The sequence below is a fragment of the Wyeomyia smithii genome, chromosome 3, assembly GCF_029784165.1.
Source record: "Wyeomyia smithii strain HCP4-BCI-WySm-NY-G18 chromosome 3, ASM2978416v1, whole genome shotgun sequence".
NCBI lineage: Eukaryota > Metazoa > Arthropoda > Insecta > Diptera > Culicidae > Wyeomyia > Wyeomyia smithii.
The window spans coordinates 27,985,681-28,003,007 of record NC_073696.1 but is presented as its reverse complement, the minus strand read 5'-3'; the positions used below and the strand labels follow the sequence as shown (position 1 = coordinate 28,003,007).

The following is a 17,327-nucleotide window of genomic DNA, read 5'->3' as shown; positions in this document are numbered from 1 at the left end:
GAAAGAACTGCATAGGCCTGTCATGCAGGCCCCTAGATAAAGATAATATTTATTGAACTCTATAGGCAATTTTTAATCGTGTATGTAAATCAAAGTACGTGAAAATCCTGCTCCTGGTTGCTCGTCATCGGTGCACTATACGGCGTGTCGAGCCGTGGGAGGTTCTCGTCAGCTGATGTAGATACCGTTATAATCTTCGTCTGCCGTTCTCCGTGTATTCATTGGCGCACTTGGTAATTGGTTTCGTCCCTTTGGGCACCTGGTAGAAGGTTTGGTGAATGCCAGTGAACCCGTTGTACAACAAAGTTGTACAACAAGTTCGTGGTGCGATAAAAAAGGTCAGTAGTTTGTGAGAACGAAACAGAACCAAAGTTGGTTGTTTATGATTTCGCCGTGTTATTTTTGGCTTTCTTCTGCGCAGACCTCTCTTGGGCTTTGTGATGAGGAAGGACTTCATTCCTATAACCTTCTTGCGTATTGCCTATGAATTTGGCACAATCGTTATTCGCCTTTTCCCTTCGTCTTTGCCTTAGACTGTGGCGGAAGTGCCATCGCGTTCAGCCTTCTTCAAGTCTTCTTCTCCTTCGCCTCCTTTGACCGTCTACACCCGACCGACCAACTCTCCGCAACCAACGCTACACCGATGAAATGTGACATGACCGGGGTTATATGGAGCGCCCCTCGCAGCTTCTTTCTCGTCGAATCCTTCCTAATTGTGACGTTGTCGAACTGGATCACACCACTTCTTATCGGCTAACAAGTGGTAGTATATTTTTTTTGTATGATATTTTTTGAAGTAGAATACTTCTCTCAGAAAGTTCGGCTACATAGGGATGTGAAATGAAAATCTAAAACCGAAAAAAGTGAAAAATATGTCCAGTTTCAAATGCTAATGAAGCGGTTAGTATTCGATGGATTTCCTTCGTTCTTGTAGCAATAGATTGGAAAATCTTCTAAGATTCTTCCCGAAAGAAGATAATTGTAATTTTGTTATTCACACTATTGTACTATTGAAAACAGTCAAGCCTTGTCAAACGAAAAATTCGACCTCTGATTGGTCGTTATATGATTGCTTCCCAAGCACGGTCGACAAAACCATATACCTTGCAATTTTAAACATGCTATTTGGCCTATAAAAGAGCCTGTTTCAGCCGAAGCCGCTCAGAATAGTTGTAGACAGCGACAACAGCAGTCGTTCTCCCTTAGCAGCAACACTAGCAGTGCAGTGGATACCAGCGGTGACGGAAAGCGGCCACAGCTGTGGCGTAGCAATGGATAGCCCACTAGTTGCAGCGGATTCCTGCAACGATAGCAGCTGGGCCAGCTGATGCAGGGACAGTGGATACCAATGGCAGCGTATAGCGACCACAACTGTTGCATGGCTATGGATAGCGCACTAGTTACGGCGGATCTCAGCATCGATAGCGGCTGATGCAGTGAGGCACTTTAGTGAAATTCGGTCTCTGTGCGATAGTGGGCACTAGTAAATGCATTCAATGAATAGTTGATTCATTTTGACAACACGTGAGCCGTCTAGTTTTGAGTGTCATATCAGCATTTCACTGTTTGCTTTATCACAACGAATACTTTGTTCGCACTGTCAGTGATAACCCAAAGATGTAATCGGCATCTTATCCGATACTAAATTGAACAACAAATTGTCCTTTTCAGTATAAAACAAAAACCCGATGATTAAAGCGTAAATGTTTTCTCTTTAGTTAATTTAAAGATCTAAATTTGCAAAGGTTATGAATTTTACTTTATTTCCATGTCTCAGAACGTACCGAATTATCTTTTCCTTCAGTCATGAGCACGACATCCGATAAAAGTTCATCTCGAAATTCAAAAATTGTCAAGCCCCAACCATGACAAGCAACTTACTATATTATTGAAAATGGTCAATCCTTGTTGAAGTGCAAAATTCGATTGATCTGATTATTCAACGTTTATTTACTAGAAAAAATGACTGACACGCAAGCAGCCGGGTTATCTTTCTTGTAAAAGTATTCTACTTCAACCTTGCGGTCGTGGCTTTGCACACAACCCTCCTGTTTGCATATCAAAATTTCCTGTTTTCTCTGTTTTTCCAACTTGTTGTTAAAGTTTATTGCGCTCGTGTACGGGCCATTTCATCTTATTATTACTTTAACTCTGCTTCTACTTAACATCTGCGCCCGTCATATAGTTTTATTAGTTACGTTGAAGTATAATATTTCCCTACTAAATTGTAGAAAAATCATTTCTCCATCACTAAGTTATCCGCAAAATACGATAACATTGAGATTAACCACTTCATGGCGGACGTTTAACTATAAAAGAAGACAAATACATTGTTTATTGATTTTTTTCCTCTCATATATTTTAAAAAAATTAAGCTAAATTCTCCTTTGGCTGAATGTCTATTGATTTATATAAGTTCTCCTAATTTCATAGATGCTTTGTGGTTAAATATTTCGTCACAGTATTGTTAAACTTGCCCTCAGGCCATTGGACAACTTTTTCTTTTCCATTTCATATTGACTTTTTTCATATCATTCTCATTTTCTCTTTTAACCCTTTTTTCCATTCCTGTAGTATCTCTGTTGATCTCTGTAGTAGTGAACATAAAACTCTTCAGATCCTCTTTGTTAATCTTTGTCTTTGTACGTTCCCATATGAGCTTACTGCCTACCGATTAATTTTCGTAAAAATGGTTTTCGTCCAAGATAATTACTGCCTACTAAACAAAATTTCAAAATCATCTTTATTTGTCTGAACGTAGAAATCGTCATCGAGTGACAGGTCTGTTTGTCTCTGGAACAATTATTGCATTTTATATCCAGCTTTCCACGAGCGGTAATGGCGAACAGTACACGCAGCCCATTTTGACGTTTTCTGTAGGTCAGCAAATTTTTAATCGCAATAACGGAGTGAAAAACATAGAAATGTTGCATCGTAGCATAGCAACTTTAATAAACCGTTTTGTTTATTTTAATCCGCGCATGCGCACGACGAAATTTAAATAACAAAACGCTCATTGTTTGTTGAAGTTGCTATGCTACGTTACGACGTTGTTATATTTTCTACTCCGTTACTGCGATTGAAAATTCCTTGACCTACAGAAAACGTCAGCCTGGGCTGCGTGCACTGTCCGCCTTTACCGCTCGTGGAAAGCTGGATATCGTATCGGAGCACACACAATTTCGGATAGGTCTTTTTTGCATGGCTACAACAATGGAAGAAAATACTAAGTTAGACCGTAATCACTATATGATTTAGATGCAGATAGCCGCTTAAAGCGAACAATGACACCCATCGTAAAACAGACATTTTGACGGAAAAACGATGAACTATTTCTCTTTAAAGACCAAAACCCCTGGCCGAAACGTCGGGCAGTAGTAAACACCCGTTTTTAATCCACGGCAGACTGAGTAGCCGAAATCCAACCAAAAAACCTGGCTGTAGAACTCCACAACTACGACATCGAAAATAGTGGAAGTCGTAACGAGGATTCGGGGATTCAAAAGTTAGGCTACAGAGAGTTTTATATCTCTAAACTTAAAGGCCACGATACAAAAAATCTGACGATTTTTTCTGCTTCCTGTCAACATCAATTGTGTTTCATTTTACTCAATTATACTCAATTTTGCCCTATTTCTATTTATAATAATTACACTGTTCCAAAATAAGGCTTCTCAGGAGACTCAAACAAAATCAGTGTTTTTTAAGTAATAGTTTTAATCAAGTTTGATCTATTTTTTCATCAGAAACGTATTTGAACCACTAATTTTGAACTACCATTTCGGGTGCACAAGAACCTTCTCCACACCAACATGAGCTGGAGCAGCGTAGACCACCTTTTTAGACTCTGGCACAACAGTTTTAACCACTTCCGGGTGTTCCCAGCCGTAAGCACCAGCTCCATAACTTCCCCATGGTAGACCCCACGAGTTGACCTTCACTGACGGAACAACTGTTTTAGCCAGGTTATTATATCCCCATCCTGTTCCATAAGTTCCCCATGGTTGAGCCCAGGAGTTGACTTTATTGAATGCACCATAATATCCATTCCATCCGTTGTTGTACAAACCAGTAGCTGGCCAAGATGAGGCCCATGTTTTGGCGTACGGGTAGGCAGCCACTTGGTGGTCAATCCAACCGTTGTTATTCCAGGAGTTCCATCCATGCGATGGCCAATAAGAAGTTGGTACATAGGATCCCTGAGCGGCAACAGCCAGGGCGGCAATCAAAAAGGTAACAATAACCTACAGAGCAAATGTGTTAGAAAATTATCTGAATAGGTTCAATAAATTTTACCTTCATTTTAATGGCTGTTTGCACGGTAGAAGGACTCAGACTGAACTGTGAATTGTTCAACATTTGCTAATGTTTTTATACCTATTTGTCTTTTACAACATAGACAGAGCCAACAGACACTCAATTCATTAGCAGTTTGAGCTCTTCCGGAAGTAGAGGTTGATACTTTACTTCCTTTTGCTTGGTTGGTTGGTTTTTCGAATTTATTAACTATAGCACAGACACCGGTGCATCGATTATAACTACGAATCAAGAATTAAAAGCAATTTGAATTAGGTCACCTGTTCTAGGAAGTTGGCAAGCTGTAAGGTGAAAAATTTCGTCAGATATAAAATAGAGCAGCTCCAAAAGCAAAAATCACAGTACATCGTCGAACACAAAGGCATCAACACCTTACAAACTATTTTGAAAATGAAGGTTTGTTAAACTAATCAAATCGTTCTCAAAAAACAATACTGATTTTTCTTTCTTCCGAAATAGAGCTTCGTTGCGTTGCTGGTTGCCACTCTGGCCGTTGTTGCTCAGGGATCTTACGTTCAATCCTCATACTGGCCATCACACTCAGCAGGATGGAACTCCTGGAACAACGGCTGGAACGGTTGGAATGGCCACCAAGTTGCTGCCTACCCATACACCAAAACGTGGGCCTCTTCCTGGCCAGCAACTGGTTTGTACAACAACGAATGGGATGGATATTATGGCGCCTATGATAAAGTCAACTCCTGGGCTCAACCATGGGGAACCTATGGAGCTGGATGGGGATACCAGCACCTAGCTAAAACCGTTGTGCCATCGGTGAAGGTTAACTCGTTGGGTCTGCCATGGGGGAGCTATGGAGCAGGTGCCTACGGTTGGGAGCACCCGGAAGTGGTGAAAACTGTTGTTCCAGTTGCGAAACAGGTGGTTTATGTTGCTCCAGCACATGCTGGTGTGGAGAAGGTTCTTGTACACCCAAAATGGTAATTCGAGTTTGTTACAAACGGATGTTCTAAATAAATTGTAAATTATGGCATTTAAACAATTGGTTTCATTTGTGAGAATTGAATAGATTCTATTACTCCCTTTTCTAGTAAAATGATATTTTAATTTTTTAAACTGATCCTCAATTATTTTATTGTATCTTTGGGGCTGAAATATTTAAAAATGCATATGTTACCCCATCGCGTCGAAAAGAAATTTGCAATAACTCACAAAACTGTCAGTGGTGGAGTTCTTTCAGTGAGGTGAAGAGATAGCGTGAGAAGAGTGCTACGGCTGCAGCTGCATGTCATTACATTGTTTGGGAAATCATTAACAACCGTGATCTCATACTCAAAAAACGAACCGTATTGATCAATCCACTTTGGTTTTTGATCATGAGGTAGCTGAGGATTTCTGCATTACACCGATGAACTTTTCTTTCCGTATACAATACCCGTATTCAATTATAAGTCAGTCAACGTGTTGTCTGAATGTCCAAAAATAAAAACAGAATTGGAAAAATCCTCAACTACCAATGTTTTACTGTTTATTTCTGTGTTCTAATGTGTACATTCGATCAACAATTAGTTTCACTGCAGCTGATGTGTGTAAATCGGTTGAGAAGAAACATACTACCTAAATAGCAAAAGACACAATTATTGGTCAGATTGGGCATTCAAGATCATTTAGTCTTTAAAATCTTCAAAAATCCAGTACAAAAGCTACTTTGTTGTAATAAAAGCTTGATAACAACTTATTTTATTTAGTCTTGATGCATTATCTTGCAAAAGTAAAAAAAAAAATCCAAAATATGGAGTGACACACAATTTTGCATCGCAAAATGTAGCATTGCTACAGTTACTGGTTGCAAATTTAAATCATTTCAAACGATTAAAAAAGGTTACAACTGAGTTAAAAAATACCACGGCTAATAAAAGTTGCTTACTTTCGTGAGAGGGACTGTACATGTAAAAAAACAATGTTGTAGTACAATTGTGGTGTAAAAAATTGTTTCACTGCAAAATATCACTCTTGCTCTTTTCACGCGATGAGTGCAGGTCTGATTGTTAATGATACAAAATGAAATTTCAAACTTATTGCTTCCTATTTGTAGTCATATTGTTACATGTTGATCCAAAATACTGTTTAGTGTGCATTGATATGTTTTCAGACACATGATATGTGCTTTTTTGAATAGACACTATGCTTTTTTAGCTTGCTTCCGATAGTAAAAGCAAAACTAAAACATAAGATTCCTAAAGTCACTTCAAATGAAAATTGCCCAAAGAAATTGATTGTGCAGTTGCTACACCAGTAGGTAATTCGTATCAGCAATCTCTGAAACCACCTAAATTTCAAGTGATTTTTTGCCCCGGTAGATTGGCAAGTAATAAAACAACTAGACATTATATAGAGAAACCGTAATGACACAATTTGGGAGATCTTCGTTCAGATTTGCGATAGTGATTTCCAAATAACTTGCGATAAAACTTTTTATTTACAGAATTTTCCATCATATAGAATCGTGCCTTGAAATCAGCCTCTCCCTAGTATCCCCAGCCGTAGGCTCCTGATCCGTACGATCCCCATGGTGCTCCCCAGTAGTTTGTCTTGGCCGGAACAACAGTTTTCACAACACCGTGATGTCCCCAACCATTTCCATAGCTTCCCCAGGGAAGACCCCATGAATTGGCGCCGTTGTAATATCCGCCCCAGCCTTTGTACAGCGGAGCGCCCTGCCAGGAGGATGACCACGATTTGGCATATGGGTAAGCTAGCGCACCATGGTCATTCCATCCATTCCATCCATTCCAACCGTTCCATCCATTCCAAGAGTTCCATCCGCCGTAGTGAGATGGCCAAACTGTGGATACGGCAGATCCTTCGACGGCTATCGCCACAGTGGCTAGTAATAGAGCGATGAAGGCCTGTCAGAAACGAATTTAAAATGATTCAATAAATCGCACCACAAGTTATCAGCAATATTTACCTTCATTGTTGGTTAATTTGTTATTCTGCAGGAACACAAAATTCAACTGTGATGAGTGCTGAACTGACCGTCCTGTTTTATACTCATTATGTTTTCCAGTTCAATGATTATGAAAAAGTTTTGAAAACAAATTCCTTATTCCATTCTCTTTCTTTCACCATGAACTCTTCGAATTATAACATATTTTCCAAGGACAAACATTTCCCGTCCTTCATTTATGTTCAATTTGCTAGCTCATTTGGAAAGGAAAATAAATAAAAATCCCCGACTTGCTCATCAAATCGCACAGTTCACATCGAGCTCTTCTAACCAAACATCCAAACCACCCGCCTGTGTAACGCCATGAAGGTAATCCAAAATAGCTTCGATTAACGTTTAATGCTTCACTGAAAAACATCTTTTATTCAGGTTTTCATTGCATTGTTCGTCGTCGCTTTGACAGCGGCAACACAAGCGTCCTATCTGCCAACTGCCGGACTTGGATGGAACTCCTGGAACGACTGGAACGATTGGGATGACCACCACGGTGTTGCTGGTTATCCGTACGCTAAATCTTGGTCTTCCTCCTTGTACAACGACGACGGCTGGAATGGTCATTTTGGCTCTTGGGGACTGCCGTGGGGAAGCTATGGTGCCGGTTGGGGACATTCCGGACTAGTCAAGAGCGTCGTTCCGGTGGGAAATCAGATTGCCGCCACTCCGGGATCGTTACACGTTGCTCCGGTTCCACTCGGTCCAGCGCAGGAAGTGATTACGCACTAGAGAAGATAAGAGAGTCGATGTGATTGTGCTTTGAAAAGGATCATTTCAAAATCAGAAATTTTTAAGAAACCTAAGGTAAAAATTCAAAATAATATGTATTTAATTTCAAAACAGTAATCTCAAATGATAGCTATTATAATGTTACAAATAATTTCAAAGTTTTACGGTACATCAAAAATGCCAGAAATTACAATAATGCCGGTTTTTATCGTTTTATTCGACAAATTCTTTTTACCTAAAACCAGTTTAATTGCAATATGCAATAGATAATTTTCATTAGAATCACAGACTGGCCCGGATTAGGGCACTGCACAATGGGGCGACTCTATACAAAGGCTGGCCAAGCAAAAAAGTGTCGATAAATGCGACAAAAACTTGGTATTTACATAATTTTGGAGCGCTGAACACGAATTTGGCATCAATTTTTTGTTTGGGGCCGTCCTTAAAGCACGAAATCCAATTTTTAATATTTTTGGCACTTTTTTCCTTTTTTATAGATATTTATGATCTTTGACCACAAGTAGTGCCACCGGGCGTCCTTCCCATTGAAAAAATACGTTATTTAAGGACGACCCCTCGAACTAAACATGTTTGGCTAAATATATATATATATATATATATATATATATATATATATATATATATATATATATATATATATATATATATATATATATATATATATATATATATATATATATATATATATATATATATATATATATATATATATATTTATATATATATTTTTAAATAAACTGAAACAACATAGGTAATCTACTATATAAAAATGGAAAAAATGGCCTCCGTCTCAGTGGTGTACAGTCACCACCATCATTTTAAATCGTTTTGAATCAAAAATATAAGCGGTGACGTGGGTTTTTTTACATGAAAATGTTTGTTAACGTTCAGGAAAGACATTTGAAGGAAAGTAACGAGTATCTGTTTACTAAAACTTGAGATTTTATTCACAAAACTACGTAAAACTTGCAAAATTATGCTGAATTTGCCTCTAAATCAAAATGTAAAGCGATGACATTCGATTTTTTTTACATTAAAATGTTTGTTAACGTTCAGGAAAGCCATTTGAAGAAAAGTAACAAGTATCTGTTTACTAAAACTTGAGATTTTATTCACAAAACTACGTAAAACTTGCAAAATTATGACTTTTTCTGCTAAATTTGCCTCTAAATCAAAATTTAAAGCGATGACATGTGATTCTTTTTTCATTAAAATGTTTGTTAACGTTCAGGAAAGACATTTGAGAAAAATGAAAAATATATGATTACTAAAACTTGAGATATTATTCACAAAACTGCGTGAAACATGCAAATTTATGACCTTTTCTGCTAAATTTGCCTCTAAATCGAAATTTAAAGTGATGACATGTGATTTTTTTCTCATTAAAATGTTTGTTAACGTTCAGGAAAGACATTTGAGGAAAAATAAAAAGTATATGATTACTAAAACTTGAGATATTATTCACAAAACTACGTGAAACATGCAAATTTATGACTTTTTATGCTGAATTCACCTCTAAATCTAATTTCGAAGCGATGGCATATGATTCTTTTCTCATTAAAATGTATGTGAACGTTCAGGAAAGACATGTAAGGAAAAATAATTAGTATCTGATTACTAAAATTTGAGATTTTACTCACAAAACTACGTGAAACATGCAAAATTATGACTTATTATGCTGAATTTTCCTCTAAATCACAATTTGAAGCGATGACTTTTTTCAATAAAATGTTTGTTTATGTTAAAATATAAAATGTATGTTTAAAGATGATTTTATGTATACAGCACAACAATATTGCAGCCTTCTAATAGCGTTCTCGATCCAGATTAGTTGAGAAAATACGTTATCGATATTGTTTTAGCACATTTTGCATGTTGTAGGATAAGAACAACGATACACCGTGCCCCAGAGCTGAGTCGAAAAAAAATGCAGTTCGAAAAGATCCTCGACATGATCGGGGATCGAACCCGATATCACAACCGTGTGGGAGCCAATCGACATCGCTAACCACAGAGCCACGAGGACCACATACAGCATACAGAATACAGAAAATCACCGAGAAATATATTTTTTTTTAATTTATTCGTTTTATACGATTACATGCGAAATTTTGACTTTTTATGCGCAATTCGCCTCTAAATCAAAATTCAATGATTTGTTTTTTTTTGCAATAAAATATTCGTTGTTCTTTCAACAGCTACAATTTTTTTTTTGCAGAATAACCCATGTCTCGAGCATTAAAATTTAACATTTCTGATGTTTTCGTAGTTTTGTGAATAGTTACATATTACGGCATTCGATTTACTTTTTTACTTTTGAATTTGAATTTGATTTTTATTAGAGAACTTTTAACCAGAAGGTCATTCAGCTCTTAATATTACTGTTTTACCTTTTTTACGTTAATCCAAACTAGAACTCTTGGGACATTTAGCTGGAGGAAAGGTTACGATTCATTTGTTTGAATATCGATTAAGAGGCAGCTTAAGCATTAAAAATCTTTTATTTTCTAATTTCTACGAAGTTTTGTGGATTAAAAAATGGCGACTTCCGGTTTCAGGAAAATAACCTTAAGCGATATTTGGCCAACAATTTCAACACTTCCGAAAGTGGAACTCCATACGTCATTTTATAGCGATGACACATGTTTTTTTTTCATTAAAATGTTTGTTAACGTTCAGAAAAGACATTTGAAGAAAAATAAAAAGTATCTGATTACTAAATTTGAGATATTATTCACAAAATTACATGAAACATGCAAATTTATGACTTCTATTTCAACTCCATACGTCATTTTGAAATCCATAATGGTGACTTCCAGTTTCTGTAAATCAGCCCAAAATCAGAAAAAAAAACAATCCAATATGGGTATTTCCGTTCTGCGCGTTCTCAGAATATTGAAGTAGGGTATCGAACGTCTTCGTCAGTGGTTTTTTTCGGTAGTTTTATCTTTGAAACCTTTGATCCCGAGCATCGCCGGGAACGTTCAACTAGTACAAACTAATTACGAATTGAAAATGTCATCATCATCATCATCATCTTCCGCTGTGATCGCTTAAATCTCCTGTTGAATTGTTTCCAGAAAATTTGAATTACATTATATTTATCAGCAGGAAAAATGTCTTTCGCTGCAATTTTCATTTCTTCTAGTGATTTTCTATGTTTCATTGTTTCATATATATATATGTTACCTTCCTTCTTTAAATACATATATAACTCCATAAATTGACAACTTACTAGACATTGAATTTGGTGGTGCAGCTGAAGTTGAAGGCTCCATAATAAAATTCAACGAATTCATGAATTTGACAACCAAGACACTGGAATGACCCAACGTTTTAAATGAATACGAAAAGATGCGGAGGGCGACGACTGTTCTTTGTTTTTTTTTCTCATGAAGCAAAATGTGTGCTTTACTTTTGTATGCAAACGAGTGCCAAGCAAAAGCAATCTTCAAACGGGCTATTGTTAGCCGGATGAATGGTATGAACTTGCTGCTAGTATTTGACACTTCATTCAGTTTAGCGAATTTCATGATCATAAACTGGAAAGGGCTGAATGTTTTTAATATTGTTTTAAATTCGCAGAAAGTGATAAAGTTTGACATAATTAAAATTTCATAAAGATTTGTTTACTGTTTTCTTGTTTAACACTTATTTTATAACTTTTCATTGATAAATTTTGTGATTATTGCCCAAATTTATATGTTATCCTTACGGGTTGAGTACGACATCATAAATTTTCATTATTGGGGTATCATGGCTATGATTAAAATTAATCCTGGATGAAATTTCAACTTCAAAAATAAAAACTAAAAAAATCTGCTATCGCTTTTTTCACTAAAGTGACAATTTGCGCAGTTTTGCGCTACAGCGGACAGTATGCATTTGAAAGCTTACGTTTTAACCTAAATTTCGAATGTAGTCACAACCGTGGCAAACTGCGGCAACTAAACTTTTAAGCTACTTTTCTACAAAAAATCACGTTTTTTTTAATTTTTTTAGTGTCAGGCCTAGTATAACCAAATTTTACAATATCTAATGAAAAGGGTCTGTTTTGCATAATATTTACAACAACTTTTCCTTTGAAGTCAAAAAAATCCAAGCTATCATTGAAGCTACAGAGCGTTTCAAAGTAATGTACTTTATTTCAAAAAAAAGACAAAAAACGTCAGTTCGCCAAGAATTAAAAAAAAATGTACTTGGCTCAGTTAAACATAAATTGTATCGTGCCGTGTCAAATAAACTATTTCAAACTAAGTCAGTTCACCAAGCTTTGAAAAGTCATAAAAAACTCAGATTTCATGACATTGCGCCCAAATTTTAGATTTAGACATTTGAATGTTATAGCAATAAAGGAAAAATATTATGAAACAGCTAACGAAAAAAAATTTCGACGTAGAACTACGTTTTACTTTAGCATACCACACAGGGATGCAAACTGAAAAACTGGGACGAAATTTGTCCCTTTTCAAATGCTTATAGGTCGGTTGATTTTCAACCGATTTTCTTCATTCTTGCAGCAATCGATTGGAAAATTATACACGCATCTGCCCAAATGCAGAAAAATGTTGTTTGAATCTAAGAACTATTGCACTATTGAAAATTGTCAAGCCTTGTTGAAATAAAAATAACGTCCTCTGATTGGTCGCTTGCTTGCTGTGTGTGTATGATATGGTATGATGTGTGTACGATATGGTGTGATGTGTGTATAATATATGATGTGTGTATGGTATGATGATATGGTATGATGTGTGTGTATCTATGATATGGTATGATTTGTGTGTGTGTTTTTTTTTTTTTTTTTTTTTTTAAAGGTGGCGGGGAAATCTGCAAACAGACACCTGAGAAGAGAACTCAGGGTGTGAGGATGAGACTAGGGGAGAGATGCTGGGGTAGTTACACTCGCCCAGACACCTACTGATCCCTGTCCCGACCCACTAAAACCCCTCCAGTCTCCAGCCCTGGTCTTCCCGGAACGACGGTTAAGTATTACGTCGGGGAGTGGCTTTTGTGCGTGATGCACCCTCTTTACTCTTATAACCTCCTAGCTAACTACCTGGAGACTGGTAATTAGCTACCACTGGCGTGTTGGTGGTTGACCCACCACACACGTTGCAGCTCCAGAACAATCTGAGAGGCGGCCGCACAGACCGCGTTCCAGATGTCCGGGTCGTCGCACATCCTCCGGACTAGATTGTCCGGAGTAGTGCCAGGCCCGCTAACAGCCATCATGTTGCTCCTCGCTCTAGCGAAACGGGGGCATACGAAGAAGACATGCTCAGCAGTCTCCTCCTCCTCCACGCACTCGGGACACATGGGGGACACCGCGTGTCCGAACCTGTGCAGATATTGCCTGAAACAACCATGGCCTGACAGGATTTGTGTCAGGTGGAAGTTCACTTCACCATGTCGTCTCCCGACCCAGCCGGATATCTCCGGTATGAGTCGGTGCGTCCATCTGCCCTTTGTGGAGTTGGACCATTCCCGCTGCCAGCGGAGCATCGAGAATGACCTTCTGGTACCTCGTATGCCCCTTGTGTCACGTTGGTCGAAACACTCTCTGTCCTCCTTGATGGCGATGCTGATAGGCATCATGCCGGACAAGACACAGATTGCATCGTATGACACCGTACGATACGCACTCGCAACTCTCAGGCACATGAGCCTGTAGGTACTTTCCAGTTTACCACGGTAACTGTTAGTACCTAGCGCTCTGGACCACACTGGCCCACCATACCTAAGTATGGACGAAACCACGCTGGCAAGAAGTCTTCGCTTGCTGCCATAAACCGCTGAGCTATTGGACATCATACGAGATAGTGCTGCAATAGCCGATGAGGCCCTCTTACAGGCATAGTCGACGTGACTCCCGAACGTGAGCTTGTCGTCCACCATAACCCCCAAGAGCTTCAGGGATCGCTTCGAGGTGATGGTGCAGTCTCCGACTCTGGCCACCGCCTGTTGCTCCGATTTACGGTTGTTCACAACCGTGACCTCCGTCTTATGATGCGCGAGCTCCAGTTTCCTGGAGCGCATCCAGTCCTCAACCTTGCGTATACAGTGCGCGGCCGTCAACTCGACCTCCTCGATAGACTCGCCGTAAACCTCCAGCGTTATGTCGTCTGCAAAGCCGACGATCACAACCCCTACAGGGAACTTGAGTTTCAACACTCCGTCATACATGACATTCCACAACACCGGGCCCAACCTTGCGGAACTCCTGCGGTAATTGGGACGCACTTCTGACCCTCCTCCGTGTCGTAAACAAGTACTCGATTCTGGAAATAATTTTCCAGAATCTTGTACAGCGACACCGGTACATGGATGCTCCTGAGCGCGAGCGCTATGGAGTCCCAACTGGCACTATTGAACGCATTCTTCACGTCGAGCGTGACGATTGCGCAGTAGCGTATTCCCCTTCTCTTGCGCTGGATTGCTACCTCCGCCGTCTTGATGACGGAAGAGATTGCGTCCAGCGTGGACCTGCCCTTCCGGAAGCCGAACTGGTTACTTGCCAGACCGTGTACACCCTCCGTGTACCTCACCAGTCTGTTGAGGATGATCCTCTCAAGCACCTTGCCCGCGGTGTCCAGCAGGCAGATAGGCCTATATGCCGATGGGTCCCCTGGCGGTTTCCCAGCCTTCGGCAATAAGACCAGTCTCTGCCGCTTCCACCTGTCCGGAAAGAGACAGTCATCCAGGCACCTCTGCATGACTGCCCTGAACAGCCAGGGGGCCGTTTTTATCGCCAGCCTGATCGCCAGGTTAGGGATACCATCCGGTCCCGGTGCCTTGCTCACCTTTAGGGATTTGGCGATCACGATGAGTTCCTCATTCGTAACCCTTGCCTCCTCCCCTGCCTCGACACGGCTGTCGTCGTTCACGGATTGGATGCTCGGCAGGTTGGCCGACCATCTCTGGTCTATGTCTGAGATACTGGAACGTCGGACGTGAGACTCGACTGCCGGAGGCCAAGGACTTGGCTCGTGGCGTGGAAAGAGTCCCTCGATGATATGCTCCAGCATCGCTGGTGATCGCTCTGCAGGCGCCAGCGCGCCTTTAGTCTTGGCCATTACGATCCTGTAGGCGTCACCCCACGGATTTGTATTGGCACTCGCACATAGCCTATCGAAGCAGGCCCTCTTGCTGGCCTTTATTGCACTCTTTAGCATCGATCTTACCGAACTGAATGCTGCGCGGCGCTCTGTCCTCTCTTCTTCGTTTCGCGCACGCTGCATCCTCCGTCTTGCACGGAGGCACGCACTGCGAAGGTCGGCTATCGCGTCCGTCCACCAGTAAACCGGTGGCTTTCCATTCCTAGGTTGGCGAGTCCTAGGCATGGTGGCGTCGCACGCCCGCGATAGCATAGCAACTAGTTGGTCAGCAGTCGGGCGGAGCCAACTGCCCCCCTCGCGCTCCCTTCTCATTGCCTCTTCGAATACCTCGGCATCAAAGTGCGATGTCTTCCACCCGCGAACGGTCGGAGTGTTGGCTCTACCCGTCGCTTGCCGCCTCTCGTTGTTGTCTACACTATAACAGACCGCCTGGTGGTCGCTATTAGTGTAGCCATCGTCTACCCTCCAGTTCTTGATCAGTCCTGGTCTGGAGAACGTCACGTCGATGATCGACTCCGCACCATTTCTGCTAAATGTACTTTTGTTCCCAACGTTGGCCAGATCTAGGTTGAGCTTTGCAAAAGCCCCCAACAGGATCTGGCCCCTCTGGTTCGTGAAGCGACTTCCTCACTCAACAGCCCAAGCGTTGAAGTCGCCCGCCACCACCAACGGCGTTAGGCCCGTTAGCTCCATGGATAGGAGGTCGACCATCTGGGTGAACCTTTCGGTAGACCAACGTGGCGGAGCATAGCAACTGCAGTAGAACACTCCGTTTACCTTAGCAACTACGTACCCTTCTTCTGAGGTTGAGACAACCTCCTGAACCGGGAACTTGCTCGTCGTACATATGGCCGCCAAACTGGACTTATCCGCAACCCAATTACCGTTTCCGGAAGGGATGCGGTAGGGATCCGATGATTTGTGTGTGTGTGTGTGTGTGTGTGCTGTGTATGGTTTTTAACTCGGCACGATCTGCTAACTGCTGAATCCGGTTCACGAAATTCACAACGCTTCATTAGTAGACATTATAACTCATTACCTAAGTAAAAATATTGGTTTTATCAAAGTTTTATAGCGCTCAATACAGCCAAAAAAGCACTAAAAAACTTTGATAAAACCAGTTGTGTTACTAGGGTAATGAAACACTCAATGCATTTCTTAATAGTGTACGTAGTTCTACGTCATTTATTCGTGTCGTGGATACAACCTCCTACTTTTTTGGGCTGATGGCCAGCGATTCCCCACTGTGCACTGGGGGTCCGGGGCAGATATTGTCGAGGGGTCCACTTTTCTTAAACATTTAGAGGTAAGAAAAAATTTCAATTTGTGAATTGTGAATGACTTCACACTCTGCCGTAAGGTGACGAGCAAAAAAAGGCATTCACTCTGTCTTCTCGTTTGTCATGTTCTGGCCTAGAACTAGGGGTCCCACCGGGTTGAAAGCCCAAAGCACTTACCCCCGTTGCCCCCCTCCTCTCCTTAAATCCAGGCCTGATCATAGACCATTCATATGAGGATGTTTACATCACAAAAAAGATCACTAAATATCTTGTTTTTTTTTTTTGTTTTGTCGTGGGATATTATATTTGTACCAATGTTGTACATTGTTTCCTCATGGAGAAATCGGGAATTGTATGCGTCTAAGTTCGAAAATCTGAATAAAACAAACCTTAACATACTAAACTTACATGCATTTCATTCTGTTCAACCGTTATGGAAAAATCTTAAATAAGAGTAAAAACTGTTTGTGAAAACTAGCAACTTGATTGAATATAACATTTTTCGTGGAAACTCTGTCTTTTATATTATTCTACAGTTTATTGCGATCCTTGAAACTGTCAACATAAAGTAGAACAAACAAAAAAGAAAACTGAATAAATAAAAATAAACCATAGGTTTCGTGTAAACAGAAACAGGTGAAAGCTAAATACAAAATTAACATTTTCATCCCATACGGGCTATTCTCTATGCATTATTGTTCTCCTGTCCGGCATCACTTAGCAGTAATTACGTTGTATTATCTTGTTTAAATTAATTTGCAGCAATCCAACGGTGATTAGGAACGCATAACTATATAATATTGTGTCCGTCCCACCGCAGTGTCTTAGCCGGTCGAAGTACTAATCCGTTCTAAATTCCAAACCACCCTTCCTGGTTGCTTGTCTGACTCTCTTTATCTCTCT

The 17,327-nt window shown here is 40.2% G+C and overlaps 4 protein-coding genes across 4 annotated transcripts; 2 read left to right on the top strand and 2 right to left on the bottom strand.

The window, feature by feature from the left end:
- Positions 1–3,658: 3,658 nt before the first annotated feature.
- On the bottom strand, positions 3,659–4,331 carry LOC129732489 (uncharacterized). Its single transcript, XM_055693415.1, has 2 exons — positions 4,297–4,331; positions 3,659–4,244 (listed from the first exon to the last, which is right to left on the bottom strand). Exons 1-2 carry the CDS (start codon positions 4,300–4,302, stop codon positions 3,774–3,776), a joined length of 477 nt encoding a protein of 158 aa, XP_055549390.1. The 5' UTR covers positions 4,303–4,331; the 3' UTR covers positions 3,659–3,773.
- A 338-nt stretch (positions 4,332–4,669) lies between these two features.
- LOC129732534 (uncharacterized) lies at positions 4,670–5,301 on the top strand. The gene is made up of 2 exons (XM_055693488.1): positions 4,670–4,713; positions 4,777–5,301. Exons 1-2 carry the CDS (start codon positions 4,708–4,710, stop codon positions 5,257–5,259), a joined length of 489 nt encoding a protein of 162 aa, XP_055549463.1. The 5' UTR covers positions 4,670–4,707; the 3' UTR covers positions 5,260–5,301.
- Positions 5,302–6,743: 1,442 nt separating this feature from the next.
- On the bottom strand, positions 6,744–7,298 carry LOC129732422 (uncharacterized). Its single transcript, XM_055693309.1, has 2 exons — positions 7,247–7,298; positions 6,744–7,184 (listed from the first exon to the last, which is right to left on the bottom strand). The coding sequence occupies exons 1-2, from the start codon at positions 7,250–7,252 to the stop codon at positions 6,804–6,806; spliced, it is 387 nt and encodes a 128-aa protein (XP_055549284.1). The 5' UTR covers positions 7,253–7,298; the 3' UTR covers positions 6,744–6,803.
- Positions 7,299–7,500: 202 nt separating this feature from the next.
- On the top strand, positions 7,501–8,201 carry LOC129732159 (uncharacterized). The gene is made up of 2 exons (XM_055692719.1): positions 7,501–7,594; positions 7,655–8,201. Exons 1-2 carry the CDS (start codon positions 7,589–7,591, stop codon positions 8,006–8,008), a joined length of 360 nt encoding a protein of 119 aa, XP_055548694.1. The 5' UTR covers positions 7,501–7,588; the 3' UTR covers positions 8,009–8,201.
- The last annotated feature ends 9,126 nt before the right edge of the window (positions 8,202–17,327 follow it).